This window comes from Larus michahellis, chromosome 6 (genome assembly GCF_964199755.1).
Source record: "Larus michahellis chromosome 6, bLarMic1.1, whole genome shotgun sequence".
NCBI lineage: Eukaryota > Metazoa > Chordata > Aves > Charadriiformes > Laridae > Larus > Larus michahellis.
Window position 1 is genome coordinate 12,236,952 of NC_133901.1, and position 24,535 is coordinate 12,261,486.

The 24,535-nt window shown below is 44.1% G+C and overlaps 2 protein-coding genes across 3 annotated transcripts in view; one reads left to right on the forward strand and one right to left on the reverse strand.

Annotated features, from left to right (window-relative positions):
• PPP2R3A (protein phosphatase 2 regulatory subunit B''alpha) overlaps window positions 1–14,805 on the reverse strand; it is a 56,417-nt gene extending 41,612 nt beyond the window's left edge. Inside the window, exons 1-2 of one of the 2 annotated variants that reach the window (XM_074591990.1) lie at window positions 14,670–14,805; window positions 123–2,595 (exon numbers count right to left, since the gene is read on the reverse strand). In XM_074591990.1, coding sequence (XP_074448091.1) covers window positions 123–2,132 — 2,010 coding nt within the window. In that variant the 5' untranslated portion in view covers window positions 2,133–2,595; window positions 14,670–14,805. Of the gene's footprint in view, window positions 1–122; window positions 2,596–14,419; window positions 14,487–14,669 lie in introns of those variants that run through there. The other variant, XM_074591991.1, reaches the window with a different exon arrangement.
• Window positions 14,806–17,248: 2,443 nt separating this feature from the next.
• On the forward strand, window positions 17,249–24,519 carry DBR1 (debranching RNA lariats 1). The gene is made up of 8 exons (XM_074592003.1): window positions 17,249–17,567; window positions 17,660–17,784; window positions 17,873–17,953; window positions 19,131–19,216; window positions 20,236–20,460; window positions 21,310–21,390; window positions 22,998–23,143; window positions 23,655–24,519. The coding sequence occupies exons 1-8, from the start codon at window positions 17,371–17,373 to the stop codon at window positions 24,331–24,333; spliced, it is 1,620 nt and encodes a 539-aa protein (XP_074448104.1). The 5' UTR covers window positions 17,249–17,370; the 3' UTR covers window positions 24,334–24,519.
• Window positions 24,520–24,535: the final 16 nt, after the last annotated feature.

The window sequence follows — 24,535 nt, forward strand, 5'->3', positions numbered from 1 at the left end:
GTGAGCACGTTATTCCACACTGCAGCATCCAAAGCACAATGAATCACTTAGCAGCTGTAGTCCTCCCCCATTTTTCCATGTTTGTTTTACTCACTATCCCATCAAAGGTTTGGTTCTCTTACCTTAATCACTTCTGGGGCCTGCTGAATGGAAGCTGGAACAGAGTCTCTGGAGGCAGCCCCAGCATAGCTTTTTTGCCCTGCAAGGAGGGACTGTGAAGAAGGAGTTGTTAAAGTTTCCTGAAGAATCTGCATCACTTCCCTCTCCTTGGACAAGCTTCCTTTGCCTGTCTGGAATTCCACCAGTTCCTGGGCAAAGTCCTCAATGCTTTCCAGAATACGCAGTAAAAGGGCTTTGTCATCCTCTTCCATTTTATGACCATTTGTTTCCATGATTTTCGATAAAGGAGAAGTGGGGTCAACTGGTTTACTTTTGGGTTCAAGAGCCAGAGGTAGTACCTGCCTACCCTGCCAGCCAAACACCTTCGAACGGGCAGGTTCACTCTCCTTTAGGGAGGGTTCCCTCAAAGTACTCTCCATTTTCTGAGAGAAGCACTCCAAGTCCAGCAGCAGTTTGTCTATCTCATCCTTGTCTATCTTACTACACATCCGTTCTCCTTTGGAGACATCAGCCTGAGAACCACACGATACAGAATCTGAAACTGGTTTTAAAGGAATAATTGTCTCAGAAGCGTGGGAGAGCTCAACATCTCCCACTCTAGCATGTTCTGCTTGAGCATCGGCAGATAGATCTGAACAACCAGCTAGCTGGTAGCTGCGCTCTAAACTCTCCCAGCCCCCTTTCTGCTCTGCCTTCTTTATTTTCCCTAATGTTCTTTCCCCATCAGACTCCTCCTCAATGTACAGAGCCTCAGTGGAAGACGTGCAGTCAGAAGGGCTTGTGGCCGGTAACTGAGGTAGAGCACAAGCATCTTTCACAGCTCTCACACTGTTCTCCTGTGGGACGCCATGAAGGGAGTTTGAGGTAAAGCTCACAGTACTTGTTTGGACAGACTGAGAGGTGCTTGTCACCTCACATGGATCACCTGCTAGTCCAAGAGGAACAGCACTTGAAGACGGCAGCTGAATAATATCTTCATATCTAGGTGGCTGCTCATCGCCAAATACTGGGGGAAAGGGAGTTTGCTGCAAGCCATGGAAACAGTTAACTAGTTCTGCCAAGTCACTGGCTTCCTTGTGTCCTGGTGGTTTGATCTCAAAGGGTAGCTTTTTCAGGTATGAAGAAAATCTTGTCATCAAATTCATATATATCATTTCTGAATTAGCCAGAGGATCATTGCTGTTCCCTCCACTAACACTGTCTGCAGACTTCTTTTTGATGCAGTGTTTTATTATGTCTGTGCATTTTTTCAGATCCTCTGAGCACTTGAGCAAGATGTCTAAGCACACCTTAATATCTCCACCAGAAGAACCATCTAGCTTGTGTTTTTCCAAAATCTGGGTAATGAAGTTTTCTTCAGAGAAGGAATGAGGGGAGAAGGGAACCATGGGATTCATGCTGACTTCTGGAGCATCATTGCTCTCCTGCCATTTCTCCACAGGTGAGGGACTCTGCAAAAAGCCACATGGAGGGCAGTTCTCATCGTTGTTGAAGTGCCCATAAATCAAGTCAAAATCAAATGATCGTCTGCTGAATGATTCTGACCGAACTTTCCTTCCCTTTCTGTAGGCCACATGACTGGAAGAGTTCTTGAGCTTTTCAAAGGAGAATTCCTTTATTTTACCACTGGCAAGGTTTATCGCCTCACCGGTAATGTCTTTTAAACTGCTCGAGGCTTGCACTGAAGAGCTCTTTTTGATTCTTGGATTATTTGGGAGGATTTGGTGGTAATCCTCATTTCCAGGCAAGGCAAGTCCATTTTCAGGAACAGGGATTTTATGGTCAAGGTTGGCATCTTGGACACTGAGCTCTGCGCAGACACTGTGGTGGGCAACTATGCACGTAACTCCTCGCTTAAACACTTGGCAAGTCCCTGTGCAGTAATGCACGGTGTGCTGAAAGTGCTGGTCTATCACCACGCTGCTGTAGCAGTTCACAGAACTGACCATAAGCCTGTAGGTTGCTGCCATAGCACGGATCACACTTGGAAGTGAGACTTCAAAATTCACCATGAACTAAACAGGAAAAAGTTCACCTCCCCCACACTTTTCATAGCCACACCAGATTTAAGAAAAACATTCAAATGTCAGCTGAAAACATTCAAACTACATGAGAAACTACTGCCTTCGAAAGCCCTATCGAAGTCTGGAGTGGCATCAGCAGTACAGTTACAACAATTAGTGCAACTTGCATATCGTTTGACTTAAGGCAACTTGATTCTTATACTCCATGCAGAACACTTTGCTGATCACAGATGCAGCATGAGCTGCCCCATTTCTAATGAAGGTTCTCCAGCAGGTGTCATAAAATTCAGGCAGAAAACTCAGGCAGAAGTGACAGGACGATGATTTTTGTTCGATCCTTGTTCTCTATTTTGGGTGGGTCAGTAAAAGATAGACAATCAAGTAGCACGTACAGACAAAAAATCCACAGTATGCTTGTGAGATTCCCCTCTCACACTGGTAAGGTAGGTCCCTGCAATTAAAAAAAGAAAAAGGAAGAGTCATTATAATTTCCATGTAATATGCAGCCTTGTCTACTACCAAACATATGGCACCAGACCATAACAACCAACACACAGGCTTATACAGAATAAGAGTAGGCTGATATTTTTCCTTCACTCAGATCTACCAAATAAGAACACTGCTGAGGAGCTAGCCTATATTTATACACAGGCTGTCTGTGTGTTGCCATTTTAACAGCTCTATTTTAACTACTCATTAATTTTTTTTCAGACTTGTTTTGTTCAGTCTGGGAAGGAAAAAAAAGCATTACCTTTAATTCTAATGGAGCAAAACATTTTGATCGTCTTGTGAATTTCTGACTTTCATTTTCCAAGACTCTAAAGATAAGGCAAAGAGCAGTAGAGAAAAGCACTTTCAGGATTTCCAAACTCTCTGGATTATAAAAAGCTGCAAACAGCCTGCAGCAAAGTAGATGAATGCCTCTAAGAGTGAACGGCCTTTAGTAAAGGGCACATTGGCTTCCATTAGCCTTTCACCAAGGTCTCTGGGTCCATGGCAAAATATTAAGGAGGAATAACTGTTTTTCTTTCTCTTATAATCCATAAATAGCAGCAGATTTCATTAAATAAGTTCGCTGGTGCAGACATCAAGAGCAGAAAGTAATATGTGTGTAAAGGTTAAGACTGTGAAAACTATGAATCGAGTGTTTTACACTTAGAGCCATTTCCAGCTGCATTTCCTATCATCATGGACAGAACTGCACCAGAAAAAACAAAGGCTGCTTAACTTTGTTAGGAAAAGATAAGAAATCCCAGATTTAAGCGTCTTAAATTTTAGACATTCGTTCATCTTTCTTGACTACTTCAATAAACACCCCAATGAATTTCTGAGCACCCTCTATTCCTGTACAAACAGAAATCCATTTCATAAAACACGATTAAATCACAGCTAAGTCACACTGCAGCATGGCTTTATTTTGTAGTTTTCAAAGGTAAATATCTATCACTATGTGAAAGTCCAGACCTGCAGCTGACGGAGTGCCCTCCATGCACGTCACATCCCACTTATCCTTAGCTCATACGCCTGTACAAATATATCACACAAAAGGGAAGTACCTTAGAGTTTGGTGCTGTTGTAATTTAGGACTGGGGATGGCACAGACATGCTGAACATTCACATTTTACGTATTTTAAAGCCTTAATTAGAAACTGAGAAGCACTGATGTAAGATTATTTGATGGAATTTGTCACGTGCCATGTCTGCTCATTGCAATCAGATAGAATTGCACATCATAACGAAACCTTCCCGACTTGTTCTTTGGATTATATAAAGCATTGAAATGACTGCATTCAAGATGAAGAACTAACTGCTCCAACTACCATGCTGGTATCTGTAACAGGCTGCCACCTGCCTATCAAACACCGCTGCTCTGTCCCCCTCTACACCCACTGGCACTGCCCCAAAGCCCCACAGGCATGGGAGGGCCTTCCAGAGGGATGATCAGAGGTATGAGGTGTGCCCCAGCCACAGCAGTGAGTCAGGGTGCCAGGGGATAAAGGGCGTAAACAAAACTGTTTTTAAACCCCGGGGTGCTTACACCATCAGGCATAAACCTGGGTAATAAGACTCCACACCCTCCAGTCACTGACTCTGAGGCTTCACCATCAGGTGTGCTAAATGCTCTGCTGAATCAGAGCCACAGTTAAAAAAAAGTACTATTGGCTCCCCAATGTCTTAATCTTATAGGACTTAATGGGCTTTGTTCAGACAGGAAAAACCATGCTTCTATGCCTCCGAAAAGGCAAACGATCCACAAACTCCCTGAGAGTGCCTTCTAACACATCCAGGGTAAGAGGTCTACTGCTTTTCCTTTCCTGAGCCTCCACCAACTACAAACAAGCTTTCTGGCATTTCCTGAAATAAAAGTTCTATAGTATTTAGAGAAAGTGGAGGTCTTCAGAACAGCAGATGAAGAATTAACATTGCTTCTCAAAAAACATGGGGCTTTCTCAGAACTCCTTCCTCTGTCTGTATCATACACAGCAAGGGGAGACTGGTCATCTTTTTACCACCAAAAAATAGTCTGGCTTTATGCCTAATTTGGGAAATAATTACATCTTGATTAAGCTATTCCTTAATTAGAGAAATAATGTATTAGACTCACTGTCTCCTTTTCCTATATCACTCCAAGAGTAATTTCCTCCCTACATATGTACCCCTTCCACTGGGACTAAGTCAGTTTCTCTTTAAGCCACCTTCAAACAATGAAGCTTTTTGTGTCAGTAAGATTATTCCACAAGTTCTTCTTCGATTAAAAGGTTTCCTAGATTCCCAACCTAAACTAACTCTTTTTTAGTTCAACTTTGTATTTCCAGCTATGCCCAGTAACAACGCTCTTCCCACCATCTCCGCTTCATACTTCGGGTGCTTGTGCCCTAAACCATTGCTGAACCACGTTACAAACGGCCAGCCCTTTCTGCTTCAGTCTAAGGCTGGCCTTCCAGCCATGTTTGCTGCATTCTCTAGTTTCTTTCCAATTTGCCTGTATTTCTCTGGTACTATCACACATCAACATAATCCAGACACAAACTTGTCAAGGCTAACACAGAACTGCTACCTCCAGCTTTTACTGCTGCGTCAAGGAAGGAACTGATCAAAGAATCGATATAAAAAACCTGGCATCTTCTTTTCAACCAGATTAATTAATGTCTTCTCAATGATTATTCACCACTTGCCTTATTATCACTGCAAAGACACACTAGGGTTATTAAAGTTGTTCTTGACTCCAGTTATGCAAAACAAAACAGAATAAAATATTGAACAGGCAACACAAATGCACATAGATGCGGAATAGAAACTATTTCTCTCATTTCTCCACTGGCTTGACGGAGGCATCACACGCTCAGGTGGCAGCTTTCTTTTACAGTGATCCATCAAACATGATCCAGCACGTAAACCTAGTCAAGACAAAACCTAGGAGAAGAGTATTCCTGTTATCAGATGTGGGAACCTGGTCTCAAACTCAGCTTGAATGGGCTTTTGTTGTGACTTTCAGTTGGTGACTAAAACCTACTATTTATGAACAGCAACAATGGAAAGACTGAACGCGTTAAGAAACATTCATACTTTGTTCTTTTCAGCCTGCCATTTCATTCCAGTTGTGGTTCTAGAATGGCCCCCATTTCAGATATACTGTAGAAAGATTCTGTAATTAGGACTGCTGCCACGAAACCAACCCCAACCCTGAGGATACAGGATTGGCCTCACAATATAAACTATGAATGAATAGGGCTTCTTGTGTGATTGCAGAATAATGCTTTATGTCTTTCCTATCTGCAAGATGACATGAATCACTTTCCAAAGGAAAAAATTATTGCAGATACTAATGATATAAAAGGTTATTCTATAAGACACACAAGAAATTCTATTCATGCAAAGATTATGCTGGAGTTAAATAACTGAACAATGACAATCTGTTAGGATGGGGACTGTCAGCCAGCGCTTGACTTAATTGCAAACTGAAGTCTAGAAAGCTACAGGACAGGCCTCTACAAGTCTCAAATTCGGCAAAAAACTTCTTGAACTCTTATCTCCAGTACCAGCAACAATATTATTAGTGATCAGAAGTTAGAAACCATCATAACACGCAATATGGAGTAAACTATCCCTTCCTGCACCAGCACACAGCATAGGTGTCACTATGCAACCATGCTTGTTTCTAGCGGAAGAGGTGGCAGGATAAGCTCTCCAGTTTGAGATTCTTGCAAAAGACAAACAGAAAGACAGACAGAACAACAGTTTTTCCACTTGGACAGTCATCAATATAGTTTCAGAAGTATCAGCCTAGCTATGCAATCAGGTGTCAAATCTTGCCTTCGTAGAGGAGCTTGTGGTGCCAAAAAGCAGCATATAACTGCATCCTCTTATTTAGAGATGCTTGATTTTTGTTTGCAGAACAAAGCAAATCTGGGAGCAAACTACATTGCTCATAGAAAACAAAAGCAGGCAAATAATAAAGCAACGTTTTCTTGCAAAGCACAACTTGCAGCCAATGTTTGGTACTTTGCCAAACAATAGGAAAAAAAAATTAATCTTCTATTCATAAATTCTTTATTTCTAAACCCCACTACAGAACGGTGCTGGACCCTGAGATATATCGATACTTTTCTTACTACCTGGCTCAACTCAGAACACAGTCAACTTTAAAAGTCAAGAGCACACTACAAACGCACACTCCAAGGATGGAGATGGGAATAGCTGAGGTGACTCACTCAGTTAAGAGGGCTGTTCTGCAGCTCGTAAAGGAGCTGACACTGAGCCATGCTCCACGAAATCCAAAGGGCCTCTGATCACAGAGCCAAGTGGTTGCTGCTCCAATGGCCCAGTCATGGCCAGAACTGACAGGGTTCACGTGACCACTAGTAATGTTAAAAAGTGTTCTACATGGTCACTGAAAAACTCCCTGAAAATCTAGTGTTAAAAACATCACCAGGTACTCCATCTGTGGTAGAATCATATCAGCAGTAGCTGTGGTAAGAAATTTTTGTAACAAACCCATTGCCGAATTCAGCAGAAATGTTATAACGAGCCATTTACATAAATTATTTTGAACCCCATCCCAAAGGAACTTATTTACAATTCGCTATCACTTGCACAATTTACCTTCCAAAATAGTTTGAACAGGAGACTAAAAAGAGTAACTTTTCTTTCTATACTGAAGAAGTCTGGAAGAAAAAAAAATCCAACCATCTGAGTTGCTCCTTTGTCCTGTATTTCTTATATATTTACAATTTACAACATTTTGATGTCCTTATTGGCAGCACGTATAGTTAATCCAAAAGGACTTTTTTGTACATTGGACTTAGACAGGAACTGCAGCTGTGATAACTTTTCAGTTCTCATGACCAGTGGGAATTTGACACAGACACATACATTTCAGCTATAGTAAAAAGAAACCATTTACAATTGCATCTGTAAAGTTTTAGGATTAGAGGTGCTTATACCACTTACACTAGCAAAGCATCCTGAGTTTTAAGCTATTTCATGCTTTATAGAGATAGCAACAGACCATGATGGCCACAGATCCCGACTTACCTCATAACCCAGCTCAGAGGATCTGACCTAGTCAAACTGAATACTCCTATTTGAACCACAGTATGTTTCTTCATATGATTAAGGGCTTCAATAATTACACGCACTATAGAAAAGGGGCCATTATTTCCAATTTGAGTATGTTCAACATCAAGTTCCAGCAAAGAGGCATTGGGCTTTCTTAAGCTAACTTAAAAAAGCTTTCAGGAAGTTGTATTTCCTCACCTACAAGTACCGACACACTGTAATCAAACCACCTCTTGGCCTTTTCCAGGCTTGCCAGAGAGAGCCTGGAAGAGAAACGTCTTCAAAGTCATTGCCATAGTTCTTTTCTGAATTCCGTCTGTAATTTGTTATTGTTCTTACAAAGACACAAAAGAGGTGGAATTCATCTAGTTTAAGATTAGATGGTACTCTCCTAACTACAGGTTAGACTACAGGTACTCTCTGTAGTCAATGCAGAGAGGAAGGCACCTCAAAAAGAAAATTACCCCACCGAGCTTAAAAAACAACCTAATTTTGAGATGGCAAGTTATGTTAGATGAAACCCATCCTTCAGGACTGAACAAGAACACAAGAACAACTGTATCTGTCTCCAAGAGTGGCTATATGCCAATGCTCAAGGAATAGTATTAGAAAAAGATATATGGTATTTCCTAGCAGTACTGTCCTGGCCTCCAACTGTTTTCACCTCATGAGATTTGTGAAGCTGGATGTGGTTTCTGTGTCCTTACTAACCTCCAATGGATTTCCCCTCCCATGGGCTTGGGCATCCCCTGGATTCAACAGAAACTTTTTGCATCCAGAGCATCTTTTGACAAGACTTTCCACCACCTACCAACCATTTCAATTCTGTCACTCACCAGCTTCAATATGTCAAGATCTTGTACTGAAACAGAGCACAAACGCTAGACCTATACGCACATTGCCCACAGCATTCCTGAATTTGCAGAGTTCCATGTCATCCCTCTGCCTTCTTTTTTCCAGGATTATTAGTCCTCGCTTAACTCAGTTGTTCTTGTATAGAAGCCATTTTGCACCTATTGATCATTTCCACTGCCCCTCTCATAAGCTTTTCTGATTCAGCTACACACTTTAAGATGCAGGAACCCAAACCATGAACAGATGAGAATCACATTCAGAAATGAATTTTTGAACTGCCTTTCAAAATTTAATATTATCACTGTATAGTTCTTTCCTTTCAATCCTCACTGTTTTCAGGTAGTACGTTCTCAAGTGTCTGTTCTCATAACCACCTGGATTAATTTATCCCTTCTGTCCCTCTTGCTACTTATCTTTCAAGAGGAAACAATGATATCATTGTCCTTTGTACAGTGTGCAGGGACTTAGTGATAAAACACTATGCAAGAGGAAGGTATTCACTCTCAGAGACTAAAATTTTCATACAGTCTCTGAAGAAAGGTTAGAAGATGGGCAACAAGAATGATCCAAAGGTCTGGAACAGCTTGTCAGTGAGAAATTACAGAGCAGGACCAGGCATATCAGACTCAAACAGAGATGACTTGGAAGAATATGATAACCTTCTACAAAATCATGGATGGCATGGAAAGGGTAGATAGGGTCTGACTGCTCATATTCTCCTCCAACACAAGAACTAGGTGCAATCGAACAATGCTACAGGAAGCAGGTTAAAACAAGCAGCAAACCTGTGAAACCTCTCATCAAAGGATGCCACGGACCCAGAAATACTCTGGGGAAATCAAGGGGCCATGTTTTAATACTTACTGTCAAAAGTTACTACCTTTTGCTTGGCCACCACTTGATGCCCTTTAATTCTTGCCATGCTCAGGTGACAATATAAATAGGGAACAATTGCTTCATATTCCCATGGTTGCAGATTGCTATCATAATCCTTCCTCTTATCTGTCCTGCTTCCAATCGTGTATTTTCCAGGCTAAACTCCAGCTTATTTGGTTATTCTTTTTACGAAAGCTGCTTCAATCATGCTCTTCTGGGTTTTCCCCTAATCTTACTAAAACTCTTTGGAAAGGGGAGAATGTCTGCCCCTAACTCTGAGGGCAGTATGTTATTCATTACACAAACATACCATGGATTTATACCGTGGCATTCTGTTTTGCTCCCTCTCCTTTTTCTAGAGATCTCTGTCATTTCTATCTGCCATTTGTTTTATCTGCTGCTGAGAGTTTCACAGAGCTTTATCTGCATTACTTAAAAGATCTCTTTCCTGAATGGCATAGATTCTTAAGAGCTCATCACTGCACAGACACAGGTAGTTGTTTCTCCCTGGGCACGCTATTTCATATCTACTAGTATCGAGTACCACTTGCCAACAACCAAGTACTGTGAGAACCTTCTGCAAATCCAGACACCTTTTGCTTCTGCTACCCTAATTTTGTGATTTCCAGCATATACTGATGCTTCATTACTCAGCCTATCTTCCAGATCATTTATGACTATGTTGAGCAAACACAAGCCTGAACACAGAACCCCCTGGGATTCCACTACTGATTACTCCTCACTAGAAAAGCTGACAGTTCTTCCTACACTTCAACCAGGTATTAATTACTGAAAAAACTACACTCCTACTCCATGGCAGTTCATTTCCTTTAAGAAGCATTAACAAAGAACTTTGTTAAACTCTCTGAAAATCCAGAAACAGCAGAATACTCGCTTGTTTGTCTCTTGTGCCTTCTTGTCAAATAGCTTCAGACCATCTAACTTTACCAACTGAAGCTGGACTTAAGCACTCTTGCAGTGAACCATGAAGGTCACCGCAATGGGAGTGCTTATCAAGGCAGGCTTCCAAGTAGACATGACCTTGAGAATCACTGTCCATGACAGGATGATAAGTACTGCTTTGCAGTCAGTATGGATTTGGAGAAGTCAATTTCTACATTAGGAAAACTATTTCAGTAGATTTACCCTAAAAAAAATAAAAATCTCCCAACACAAACTTAAATACAATCTCTCCATGTTTACAGCAGCAATGTAATGCAAGCCCAACACTCAAAGATTTGGGCTAGTATCAATAACAATAGTCTACACTGTTTTTTAAAAATAAACCTGACACTAGACCCTGAACTATTGTTCTAAAATACTGACTTGCTGGTAGTGAATGCAGTATTATTCAGTATAATTCCTTCAGGTTAAGTCACAGGGTTACCTAATATTCCAGTACTGCTATACCCTTCACAGACACGAGCACGCAGGGTCCTTGAACACAGGTATGCTAGAAACTCTGTTGTGGAGAACCGATGTATGGGCCTTGCAGAACTTGTCGTTATGGGTATCAGCTGGGGAGGAGGATAGTTAATAATATCAAGAAAGATTTCACTCTGTTCAGCTTTTCTGAAATACCTTTCTTCAACTTTCCCTTTGCACACAGACTTGGAACTAAAACTAACCAGACAGGAATTTGTGTCCCATGAGACCAGTTTCCAGTTATACAGATGAGACAGCAAGAGACTAAAAGCTCATACAATTTTTCCACATAACACCAACCTGTTAAGTATAACTAATTTGCCAACTAATTATTGTTCCAGCCCCATGTCCGTATAGAACCAACATCTTAGCTCATTAGCATGCCCCCAATACATTAACATACACCGTGAAGCTCAGCAAGGCATGAGTAAAAAAAATAAAGGAAAATATCTTTTTCATTCATTTCCCATCTATTCAGAGCTCATACATTTCTCATTACTGTCCTATCTGAATTCTTCATGTCTTATCTGTATCACGCTACTCTCTATTCACTTATTTCCTCATGCATTCAAGATTCTTGGTAAAGTTCTCTTTGTCTAAGGTGACGGTCCATTTCTCCAGGGTAGTACCAGCTCCCAGCCCGTACATGGCCCCAGCTGGAGTACTACAGCTCTTCCATGGGTCAGCGATGACAACAGCGTTGGGGAGAAACGCTCCAATTCTGTGCTGCGTGCCCATCCTCTCTTCTGAGGCATGATCACAGGAGTAAAGAGCAAGCAGTCATTTCCACTAGTCATACCTTCCACAAGCCCATTCCTGCCAGCCTCTGTCTCACACTCTGAAGACGAGCAGCTGTTGAAATGTAACGAATTATGCCAAAAGGTGCAGCATGTCCTAGCATTCAAGAAGTCTGGCACTGCTACAGCTTCTACTGCTTATGACTCCGATACGCCACACCAGAGGCACAGATCAGTGTGATCAAAGGAACACGTAATTTAAGGGAGCATAACTTTTCTATCCTCTTTCCTCTACCAAGGAAAATTAAGGGTGTTTTAGCCTGACATCCCAGTAAGACAGAGGACGTAATTTCCCTTGTATCTTTACAAAACAAAAAAAGAACTTCCATTCATTTATCTCTTTTTCCCCTGTGTATTTAAACAGAAGCAGATTAAAAAGACAAGTGATACACACAAGAAACAGAAAACCAGATAAAAGTAAAGATTCCCTTATTCTAATTTGAGTAAAACAGCAGTGTTCACAATCATGAACCTGAATGTTTATTAAAATGAACAGTCATTTTTAACAAGAGCGCCCGTTACATGTGTGACCTCAGGTATTGCTTACTGCATCCTATTCATACAATATTCTGCAATCAGAATTATTAATTTCTCCATCAGTATAGTATTTACATGCTACTTAGATACTAACTTATGTTCCAGTATTACCTTCATTTTTACCCTGCAAGAATTGTAACAAAGTGAATACATCAGTTTTTGGTGCTCAAGGCCTGATTTTCCAAAATAGGCGACGTTACAGTCTTTCATACCCAGCACCCGCTCAGCTGAAACTGCTCTTACAGTTGTACATCAGAAATTCTGCAAATCAGATCCAGGGACGTAAACAGCAGAGGAAATGCAACAGTGAGGTCTGGTGGATAGAAGCTTGTCCCATAACACGCATGAAACCAGGTTTTTTTAAGACAGCAGTTAACTACCTTCATTATGAATGAGAACATTCCCCTCTACTTTGCTGTCCAGTTTCTGCCAGAATTGAAGCACAAGATCCAAGCTCTAATTTAGTCTTCAGGAAAGTTCAGTTCTGTGTAACAGGAGAAAACCTAGTCTTATGGGGAAGAACAGCCTGCAATCATGTAAGTAAAAACAGTGTTGGAAAACATTTATATAAAGGAGGTGAAGCAAGACTGCACAGCAACCTCTGTACTGGACCAAGATATACCAAATTCAGAGTTACTGTTTAAAGCCAGGTTTTCTGTGTAATTCAAGGGGGGAGGGGTGCTCACAGGAAGGGTGGAGAAAGGTCTTTAAAAAAAAAAAAAAAGGGAAAACACAAATTCCACTGTGCAGCATCATATTTATACCTCCCGGGCTACTGGCAGTGAGTGTTAGACCACAGGGCTTCACTACCGAGATTTCCGAATTGCCTGAGCCACAATATTCATCACCTGCTCTGCAGGCCGCAGCTGAAGGAGATGAAATAGATGTTTTACCAGTGAATCTCTGCAGTATTTGGCAGTCACACATTAGTCAACTTTAACTTAAGGCACTTTGCCCATAGCTGACTTTAATGCTGCACCTCTGCAAATTATGAGTACAAAATAAGATGACGCATGACAGTGGTTGCAAAGGTCTAGGTAGTGGAAACTGGCTATGTGCCACCAGGGAACTTCAACTTTTTTATGTTATATGAAGTCAAATGTAAATCAGTCTCATCTGATACACAATGTTACCATTTCCAGATACATAAATACTGAAGAAAAAAAAAAAAGCCAACCAGCCAAACCAGTCTCTTGCTTCAACTTCTCAGAGTCCAGCAGACATAATTTTACAAAATTGAGAAGTCTAATAGTACTGACAATCTCCTCAAAGTTCTCACAAAAATAACTTCCTCCTACACAACCTGTGAGAGTATACCTGCCGAGCGATTCACAAGAAACAATCAAGAAAGGAGGTGGCTATTTTAAGTAAATGCTTGGGAAACTTATTTTCTGAAGCAGGCATCTGATCACCTGAGGTAAAGCCATGAGACCACCACGAAGAAAGATACACCTAGCCTTTCAGGCAGCACTTCAATAGCAAACAGCCTGGGGACTACCTGCCTCTTCTCTTGATTTCTTCCCTTTGCACTGCGAGCCTGCCTTTACAGGACAGATGGGGGCACAGAACAGCACGTCTTCCAGGGCTTCCTTCTTTAGTGTGAAGAACAGAGGTAATAAAATTAGTCCCGGGCTTAAAAAATATTTACATTACTTGAGACCAGTACAGTCTGGTGACCTTCAGAGAGAATTACTCCAGTAGGAACACGTCCTTCAGTAAATCATTCCTTTAGTTATTCAATCTCAATTTTACAAGTTTATGCCCAACTTAATCTCAGATTTGTCTGCCCGTGAACCAAGCAGTCTTGTAGCCAAAGCTGTTCGCTTTCTTGCTCATGAAGAAATGCTTTGGAAAAAAAAATGAAAATCCTGCTGTCATGACCATATACCAACAGCTGCACTGAAGAAGACCAAAGGTCCAGCTACCCAGGGTCCTGGGGCAAGTGGCAAGCGTTCAGAAAAAAAAGAAGAGCCTAAGCAGAGGTGACCCTTCACCGGTGTTAACCTCCTGACTTACAACAACTAACAGCCTCGGGCCACCCTGAGCGACAAACTACAGCGAGCCCGCTGCGCTTAGAAGCCGTTATGCCTCCCAGCACTTCGCCAGAACTCTTCCGAGGCAATTCACAGCCCCGGCCTCCACACCACCACCACCCCGCAGTGCTTTTCACAACTTACCCGCCCGCGGTGCGAGAAGCGTTTCCTCCCTCTCCACCCTCCGTCTTACCTGGGAGCTCCATCCAGCCGCCGCTTCCCTCAGCCCGCCCGCCCGCCCCCGCCGCCCTCCCCGCACCGCCCCATGGCGGGGCGGCGGCCCCCACACCCGCCCCGGCCCGCTCGGCCCGCAGCTCCCTCCCGGACCCTGTCAGCGCCGGCGGGACGGTTCGCGCACCGGGGCTCGCCCGACACCTGCCCCCGCCGCCAGGCCCTGAGGGGATCAACGGCCGCTCGGCCTCACCGCCCCGCCCCACACCTACCCGCCGGGGCAGCGCCCCGTCCCATGCCGGCGCCGTCGCTCCCGCCGCCGGCCGCGCTCTGCCGCCCGCCCGGGAGGCGGAGGGGGGGGTTGTCCGCCCCGCCCCGGAGGCGCGGCGCGGCGGGCGGCCCCGGGCGCGGAGGTGGAGGCCGGGGCTGTGAGGGGACGGCGACGGAATGGCGCTGAGGAGGAGGAGAGGGGGGAGAACACCACCCCCCGACCCCCTCCCGCGCGCGTGCACGCGCCGCGCCCCTCCCTCTCCTCCCAGCCGTGAGGCGGAGGCGATGGCGGCCGCCCCTCGCCTCGGCGCCCCCCTCCCTTCAGTCCCCCGCCGTCCGTTCGTCCCCCTCACCGCCGCGCCTGCGGGTTCACCGGGCCGTCAGCGTCCCCGGGCGGTGGGTTTTTGTTTTCCCTTCGGCCGCTCCAGAAATACCGGTTGGCTTCATCTCTCTGCCGCAGCGGGTTTTCGGCTCCAGGCCGTTAGTTGCGCCCTCCAGCACAACAGCGCGATGGGTGCCTGCGAGAAAAGGTAAAAATTAAGAGGGAAAAGAGCCGAAGTGCAGCTTTATGGGGAAGGCAACTGCCGTGCCTCAGTGGGCAGGCCCCGAGCAGGCTCTGCCTTGGCCGCGTGTTGTGCTGCACTGCAGGTTGTGTTTTCAGGTTGCAGTTATCAGTCAGGGAGGACGTGCCCAAAGACACTGGAACATTGCTGAGAGTAAGCCTGGTGGTGTTTAGGCCCATCTCATGGGGACCTTTTTCTAAGCACCTCTTCCTTCCACCACCCACCAACCAGTGACCCTGTGCTCCCTCACACCGTACAGGGACTTCTCAGAATCTCACCTGGAACATGTCAGATTTGGCTCTTGCACCTCCATTATATCTCCCTCACCTTCACAAACACGTATACTGTCTCCCAGCACTTGTACCTCCCTTCTCAGCCATGCTATCCCTCCCCAAAAGTCAGCTACAAGTGCTTTTCCTCTTCATTTTAGTATCTTCTAAAAGTGCTAGAAAGCACTTGACAGGAAAGTCCCCAAGAGCTCCTCTCATCCCATTCTCAGAGATGAGGGAAGCAACCCTGTCACCCTTAGGATGTCTTTTATTTTTTCTTATTTCTGTGGAGAGGAAAACTGAACTACTTCCATGGCTCTAAATTAACATAGTTAGCTCAGGGAAAAAAACCCACACATACAGTCAGTGGGGGGGTCAGTGCAGGCAGGCAACAGCCAAAAGGGCAAATACCTCCCACCCAAACAATCCACTGATGGGAGCCAGTTTCTTGGGGCTCTCCCTTCTTGGCCTCACAGTTCCTGCGCCTGTTGTGTGGGACGGGTTGTGCATTCGGTTCCCTCAGGGAAGAGCAGGTCCTCTGCTGTAGGACTGGACATCCAGACACGAGAGACATATGGGAGCACATTGGGGCAAGGGACTAAGACAGCAGAGCCCAATCCATAGCCAAACCTGCCTTAGTCATGGGGTGGAAGAGATCTGTGCTTCAGTCACATGGTTTTTTTTAAACGGTCTTAAGAGATTGAACAAAATTACAATAACATAGTTAAGCATTAACTTGCTGCTACTTACCTTGTAAACAGGCTGCTTCCCTTTGTGGTCTGGCTGCTGTGGGAAGTTCAGAGCGGTTTTGCTCAGTGAACACCCAGAGTTAAATCAGGGGTGTTGAGGCACGTAATGAATAGTGTACAAAAACTAAAATGATAAAAAAACCCCTTACAAACTTTGCTGTGCACCAGTTCACATGGGCTAAGTGGCACATGGAGTATGAGAAACGAGCCTGAGGTAACAAACCCAGGAACTGCAGTATCAGATTACCTTGACTGACTGAGAATGAATTTGGGAAGGTAGGAGAATTTCGAGGGGCAATCTCAGGACCCCCCCAAGATGGTGTATCTTGGGTAAGGTGGTGTCTTCCAGAGACTCATGGACCTTTTCTGTCTTTCGCCTGCATCCTTTCAGGAAGTCTGAGACACGGCAAATGCCAGGGGCTGCTGTTCTTCCCCAGAGAAGCTGGGAAGCCTTCCCTGGTGACACATTGCACGGACCGAGTTCTGCCCCTACAGCCTGGTAGGTCTCGGCAAAGGCAGCAGAAGGGCTGAGTGCCACTTAGGAACACTTCTGTGGGCAACTAGGAAGGCTTCTGTGTGCATCTAGGAACACATCCGATCTAGTTAAAGCTGTCCCTGCTTACTGCAGGGGGGTTGGACTAGATGACCTTTAAAGGTCCCTTCCAACCCAACATATTCTATGGTTCTATGATTCTAACACTTCTGTGTGCGCTTTCACTCTGAAGGGCTTGGAAGGGTTTGAAAGCCCGAAGAACTTTCCCTGGCTTGGACGAGAGCCCTGAGGAACCCACAGTAACCCAGCACTTGTGAAATGACGAAATGTATGTGAGAACACTCCTGTTTCCTTAGTATCCGTCCTGTAGGGGAACAGGAACGTCGCCTTGGTCCTGTGATTACAGGGTGCGCAGCAGCAAGTTAATGCTTAACTATGTTATTTTAACTTTGTTCAGTCCCTCAGGACTGTATTAAAAAAAAAAAAAACAAACCCAAACGGTGTAAAAACCCAGGAGCGGGTTTATGACGTGGTACACAAACGTGCCCCCCCGCCATGATCCCGTTCCCTGCGCCGGGCGGTGACGCGGAAGGCGGGCGCGGCGCCTGCGCGGTGGCGGAGCGGCGGCGATGAAGGTGGCGGTGGCGGGGTGCTGCCATGGCGCCCTGGACAAGATGTACGAGACGTTGGAGCTGCTGCAGCGGCGGCACAACGTGCGGCCCGACCTGCTGCTCTGCTGCGGAGACTTCCAGGCTGTGCGCAACGAGGCGGACCTGCGCTGCATGGCCGTGCCCACCAAGTACCGGCACATGCAGACCTTCTACCGGTGAGCGCCGCCCGCCCCGGCCTGCCCGGCCCCGGCCGCGGCCGTGTCCCGCCTGGCCCCGGCCCGCTCCAGCAGCAGTCGTGTCCCCGCAGGTACTACTCCGGCGAGAAGAAGGCACCGGTCCTCACGGTGTTCATCGGCGGGAACCACGAGGCGTCCAACCACCTGCAGGAGCTGCCCTACGGCGGGTGGGTGGCTCCCAACATCTACTACCTCGGTAAGGTTCCCCGCCGGCATTTTCCCTGCCCAGCCTCTCGTCCTGCCCCAGCCCCCGCCGTGACGAGCCGCTCTCCCGTCTCCCCTAGGTTACGCGGGTGTGGTGCGGTTCCGCGGGGTGAGGATCGGCGGCATCTCGGGCATCTTCAAGTCTCACGACTACCGGAAAGGTACGGGGGGGATAGAGCCGGGCCGTCTGGGCGGGCGGCGGGGAGGGGAGCGCTGAGCCCTGGCTGTGCCTCCTCGGAACCGACTCCTGTGCTGGAAACCTCTCTTGGCTCAACACGCGGGGTTTTCTGGAGTTGGTAGATGAATCGGTAGCTGCTTGGTGACCCCAGCAGGAAGCAACGTGCCTTTTGAATGTTGTTGTTGGAACAGTCTTGATTTTTCGATAGTAGCATCCTTTTAGCATGCAATGCAAGACTCTTTGGTTTTCCTTGTATGAAACAGTCAATTTACAAGTGTGATACTGTACGAATGTACTGTCCTGAGCTGAGGCTTAGTGTGAGTACATCTGGAGGTCAGTTCCTCCTAGTTATAGGTGTGTTCAAGAGTTCTTCCTTGGAAGGGTCTCCATCGGCGGACAGAAATCTTGTGACAGATTATACCTGGTGTCAGCAAATAAAAGCTATTTTAGTCTTTCTGATCTCCTCGGCACATGAAATAGCGGCCTCTAAAGTAATATTATATTTAGTGACATACTGTGTCAGAGAGGCTCTGCAGGTCGCTTTCAAGCTACAAAGTGCCGAACTAGTTTTCTAGGACGTCTGATTTTATCTAATACCTATTAATGCTAATTAAATTTGTTGTTATTAACCATACAGTTTGTATGCCTGAATGTTGCATGTGGGAGATGAGATTTTTTGACAATCATGCTAACTACTAAAAACCGCAATTTTTCTGTTCATTCTTAAGAGTACGTAGGAGTTCTGCTAGGCATTTGAGTGTTTTGTCCCAAGTCAAAGTTGAAGACTACGTCCCTTTTGACAGGGTGTATGTTTGCACTTCAGAGCCTGTGGTGCCTGTGTTTAAGCTGCTGTCGAATCTGTTAAGCTGTGATTTCGTGGCTGGTGGCAGCACCCTCAAAGAAACACAAACTATCACAGCATCAATAGCCTGAGTCAGATCTCATGCAGTGCTTCATGATCTTTTAGTTTATAACTCTTTCCAAATTGTTACATCCTAACTTATGTTTTGGTCGTGGAGGGTGGCTCTGCTCTCACTATGTCGATGGCCGTCTTTTTCTTGTTCCTGTCTACCTAGTGTTCTTTGGCTGTGTCAGCACATTTGCATGTGTAGCCATGATATTGGTAGATACATAGGTTGCGTTTTTTTTCAATGTTTCAGGCCACTTTGAGTGTCCGCCATACAACCAGCAAACAATTAGAAGCGCTTACCATGTAAGGAACATTGAAGTCTTCAAACTCAAGCAGGTTAGTGAAAAATCTGTTTTTTTAAACAGTGGTAAATAGTTTTCATTAACTTAAAAGTAAGACGTCAAAGCTACCCAGAACAAGTACGCTTTGGATAGCAAATCTTACCAGCAACTCCCAGCTAATCCGGACAGGCCATTTTATGTTGGCTGTGATTCCACTGCTGTTCCTGCTGAATATCTTCTCCAACACTTGGCATAACAATGCAAATTTGATCTAAATTTGGCACAGGCAGGAGTGTGGTTTGGGTTTTTTTGTTTCATTTTTTTAATTGGATAAAATTCACAGAACGGAAGGTACTCCAGCTATAGACCACTGTTCCAGCTTTATGTTAGCTTTAGGAAGATGTCTGACACGCAAGCTGGTTGCTACAAAGTTAATCAAAATTGAACTAGCTGAATAAGCTGATCCCACATTTCTGTGGTTGAAGTATTTTTGACTCCATGGTGAGAAATTCAAAGGACAGATTAGCTTTATTTTTGAGCATTGCCTACTCCCTGCTTTGGCGCAAGGGCTACTCTGTTTGGCTGAGGTTGTGGTGTGAATATGTGTTTTTCTAAGCATCTTGTGAGTGATTATTCAGGTTGCAGTTGCACACTTACGTGTTCAGTAGGTATAGGGGTGCTGAACATAGGACAAAGGTTTACTGCCATTTTAAAGAGTTTGGTTCATTTCACTGTGAGTTTCTTACTAGTTGGAGTCAGGTTTCATCTAGAAGTGTGTTCTGATACAGCTGTTGGAAATAGGCTGAATATTGAACCAAGACACGCTTAACACACTGATTAGACTTCTGAGGGGTGCTTCCTTTGAGGGGGAATATTGTGCTTAGCCATTATCCCTTTTAAAAATTTCATGAGGAAGAAGATGCCTTTGATTGTGGGTAGAGAACTTGCTCTGTAGCTGTAATTTTTAAGAGGAGTCTTCTGAGTGCCTGACACTTACTGTGATGATGTGATCTCTTTTATAAGGCAGACTATCATATGTGTTTTATTTATACTGTATGCATTTTGTCTTGACAGTTAAAGCGTCCCATTGATATATTCATGTCACATGACTGGCCAAGGAGCATATATCACTATGGGAACAAGAACCAGCTTCTTAAAATGAAATCCTTCTTCCGTCAAGAAGTGGAGAGCAACACATTAGGAAGTCCTGCTGCTTCAGAGCTTCTGCAGCATCTGAAACCGACCTACTGGTTCTCAGCACATCTTCATGTTAAATTTGCAGCTTTCATGCAACACCAGGTAAAGAGGAAAAAAAAATAATCAAGAATGTATGTGTCCCAAGCACATTTTAGAATTCCAGTGCAGGTAATCATGTCCAGAAAAGCAACTTTTTAATGTTTTTGCTCAGTTATTAAAACTCAGCTTAAGCTGCGAAATATTAAGTGGTATTAAGACTACTAGTTTGCGTAAGTTAAAGAGATGTTACAAATCGGTGGTGGGACTACCTAATCTTCTTCAGGGTCAGCATGAAATAGCTGACATGGCTGCACTTGAAACTTCTTAATTTAAGTTTGAAAGCACTTCATTTTCCCCTTTATTGGGGAAGGAGACACCTTCAAATCAAGGTGATAGAGAAAAGAAGATAGCGGCGAACTGGGGATGGGAGGCTGCCTGTAGTAAGGCTTGGCAGGTGAAGTCTGCTGGCCTGGGTAAAGACAAAAACCAGGCCCTGTAAGTTGAAACTTGTCTTGGTTTGAGTTGTTCCTGAGGGTGGTGTGACTTGCTATTCCTATTTGCAAGTTATTTAGCTATAAAATGTAACTCTAGACCCTCTAGACTCCACAAGTCTGTTTCTAATTATGTTAAAGTCTTTCTTTTGGCATGAAGAAGGTAGGTGTGCTCAGCTGCCTTCGTTGAGGGGGACCTGTGGCTTTTGCTTTATCTTGCTGTCCAACTTCCTGTTAGACTTCCAGTGAAGTCTTGCTTTATCTTTGTCCCTCCATCCCTTTCTTACAATCCTATGCTGATTTTCTGTTTCTGTCTCTCTTCTGTATAAATTAAGCCTTTAAATCCCTCTGTGTAACTTGTTTAGAATGGTCAAATTTCATAGAAATGCTAACGACTGTGTTAACACCATTTGTTTCCTAGACAACCTCCAAAGAAGAGCTACCAAAAGCAACGAAGTTTTTGGCTCTGGATAAATGCCTGCCGCACAGAGACTTTCTACAGGTGATGACCGTGTGCAATGGGTTTTCACTTTTTAAGTACTTCACTTGTCTGGACTGCTGAGTGCTGTGCTTAGATATAAGCTAAAGAATAGTTGTGATAAATGGAGGAATTGGAAAGAAACTAGGAATGGTGCATATGTGGATTGATCTTTGTACAGTATTGTCTTGAAATAAGCAGACCTTGTATCCTGTCAGGCAGGCGCAGCGTTTGCTTATTCCTACCATTTTCTTCCACCTGAGAACAAGTACTTGACTTAATTGGAGGAGTAGGTGTACTTCAACCTGAATTGAATCTCCTCTTGTGTTATTTTTTGTTAAATGTCAAACTTAAGAAGAAAAGCACATCTTGAGGCTCTTCTTCTTTCACAGTTTATTTGGCTTATCTAGTGCCTTTCTTCAGATCTGGATTCGTGAATTCAAACAGGATTGAGACCTAAGTTGAGTACTGTGATTTCCTTTCAGTATTGTGAATTCCAGCAGGAATTGGTGCGACTTCCTAGGAGAATGGCTCTGCTTCTTTTTGTTTGGTGCATATCTGGCTAGGAAGGGTGGTGGACAAATAGGAGGTCTAGGTTGTGGGAATTTTCAATGAGAGTCACCAAGCTGATTTGCCAAGAGCAAAATAATGTTCATGCCTGTGGCCTGTGTCTGCTGCCTGCAGTGCCATCTATAAAATCTAAAATGGATGAATCTAAAATCCTTTCCTCTGAGAGGGGGCTGCTGACAGCGTGTTCCTCAAATGCAGTCAAGCATTTTAGTAGTCTTACTTTAAAGTGGCTTTTATTTGTCAACTTAAGGGGAAGGTTCACTGTCTGTCCTTTGGATGTGTGGCAGGATCCCCTTGTCTTAGTAGCTAACTTGCTTGAAGGTGGGAGAGAGTAGGAGAATGGGCTTTTGCTCTGCAAAGGTTCACTGGGGCGCTAGTCCACACTTAGAATCCTGTAGCAAAACTGATCTGGAGTAGTACTACCTCCAGCAGCGTGGTGACCCACCTGTGTGTAGCTTTGGTTTAAAATCTATTATTATTTTATTTTCCCTAAAACTGTCTTACAAGGTTGGATTACTTTATGGATTATTTAAAATCAGAGCTGACCAGTGCAGTTTGGCTAACTGAATGGTTTGAGTTGGGTTAATGTCACCGAAGACAATCCAGATTTGGATTTCAATTTGTAAGCTGTTGAAAGAGTTTAAAAACATTTAATTGCTGTGTGAAGAATGCATGTTTATACAGCAGAATAACTGTTGCTGTCAATTCTTGATGTATATCTGCTTAGAAGGCAGCATGAATTTAAGAGTAGGCCAATTCTGTTTTCCAAGTTGCATAACTGTCCAGTAGCTGGCAGTAGGGAGAAGGGTGTTCTGCTTTTTAATTGCTGTAAGCTAAAATACAGAAATGCCTTTTTTATTATTGTTGATTGTCCTTTATTAGCCCCCTTACTTCCATGTAGGGCTAACTTGAGAGGACTTGTTTGATTGACACCACGAGGTCAGTGTACTTGAAACTTAATCAAAACTCTGTACCATGGAAGTAACACTTGAAACTTTCATCAGTTCCTGGCGTCAAGAGAAATAACTCACCTCATCTGTTTTCTGTGGTTTTGTAAACAGATAATAGACGTAGAACATGATCCTAGTGCAGGTGACTCGCTGGAGTATGATGCCGAGTGGATCGCAGTCCTCAAGGCCACCAACAGTCTCATTAATGTGACTCAGACCTCATGGAACATGCCTGAAAATAATGGCCTCCATGCAAAGTAAGTTGCATGCAAAGTAAAGCATGATTTTTTTTGCTGGACTGGAAGTAAACTTGGAGTTGTTTCTGTTTTCCAACCTATAATGCCTGTAGGACTTGCTAAGTGCCTTGGAAAACAAAGGGGATGGTGGCAAGACCTGTACTCTAGAGCATACAACTTCTTTACTGCTCTACATGGGCAGTTAGTTTTGTTTTGCAAACTTAAATACCACCATTTGAGGGGCAAAAAATACATGGTGGCTGATTATCTTGCCAGTTGGACTGTGAGACTGAAGATCAGGCTGGATTATGGGGGTGGGCAGGTGAATGTTCATTGGGTGGGTTGACATAATACACAAATCCTTGGTGGGGAGAGGGGAATCTCAGTATTGACCAAAGGCAATATACTTTCCCGAGAAATCATTTGTATCTGTTGTAAGATGATTATCCATCTTTAAAAGTTTCTCTTTGCAGCAGGAACAGGAAATACCTTTTGACTAGTGCACTTGTTTAAACTTTATACACTTATTTAGGTGGGATTACAGCGTGACAGAAGAAGCCATCAAAGAGGTGTTAGAAGAGCTGAATCATAACCTCAAAATTCCTTGTAACTTCACATTGACAGCTGCTTGTTATGATCCCAGCAAGCCCCAAAAAAAGGTGGAACCAGTTCATACCATCAATCCGCAGACCACTGAGTTTTGTGCCCAGTTTGGCCTCACTGACATCAATGACAGGATCCAGCAAGTTAAAGAAGAGGGCTCAGTACGAGGTGAACATGAAGAGGAGGAGGAGGAAGAGGAGATGGATAGTACTGGGTCAGCAGAGGAACCCAGTGAATATAATACAGATAATTCTGGACTTTCATCCATTAATCCAGACGAAATAATGCTGGATGAAGAAGGTGGTGATGAAGACTTGAGTACATGTTCTGTAGATCCTTCCCCTGATCATCCTCCTGACTTTTCTGCAAGTTTTTCTGACATCCGGATCATGCCAGATTCCATGGCAGTATCGTCCGATGATGCTATGGACTCCACTAACGAGGAACTGGAGAAATCTGGAGTGAGTAAGCAGGTGGAAGAGAAGAGCTTAAATGAGAGACCATTGAAGCGCATTGGTGGTAATGAAAATGGGAACAGCGGCATTAAAAAAATTAAGAGAAGGAATCAAGCTATCTATGCTGCAGAGGAGGAAGATAAAACAGAATAATACTTCATGTGATGTATAACTAAGTTCTCTCCCTACCTTTTTATGGGAAGGTGGTGAGAACTGTGGTGGACTACTCATGCTTTTAATTTTACTTGATCTTATTCATGTTACTTTCTTAAGCTGAGGAGGCTGTATGTACCTCTCGCAGGGAGGAAGATTTATCCGGATTAAACATCTAAGTCAGAATCAGACTTTTCCAACA

Excerpts from the sequence above, each read along its gene's own strand:
- DBR1 (XM_074592003.1), top strand. The coding sequence starts at position 17,371 with ATGAAGGTGGCGGTGGCGGGGTGCTGCCATGGCGCCCTGGACAAGATG. Across the intron at positions 17,954-19,130 it reads GTCTCACGACTACCGGAAAG|GCCACTTTGAGTGTCCGCCA; the intron begins GTACGGGGGGGA and ends TCAATGTTTCAG. Across the intron at positions 23,144-23,654 it reads AATAATGGCCTCCATGCAAA|GTGGGATTACAGCGTGACAG; the intron begins GTAAGTTGCATG and ends ACACTTATTTAG.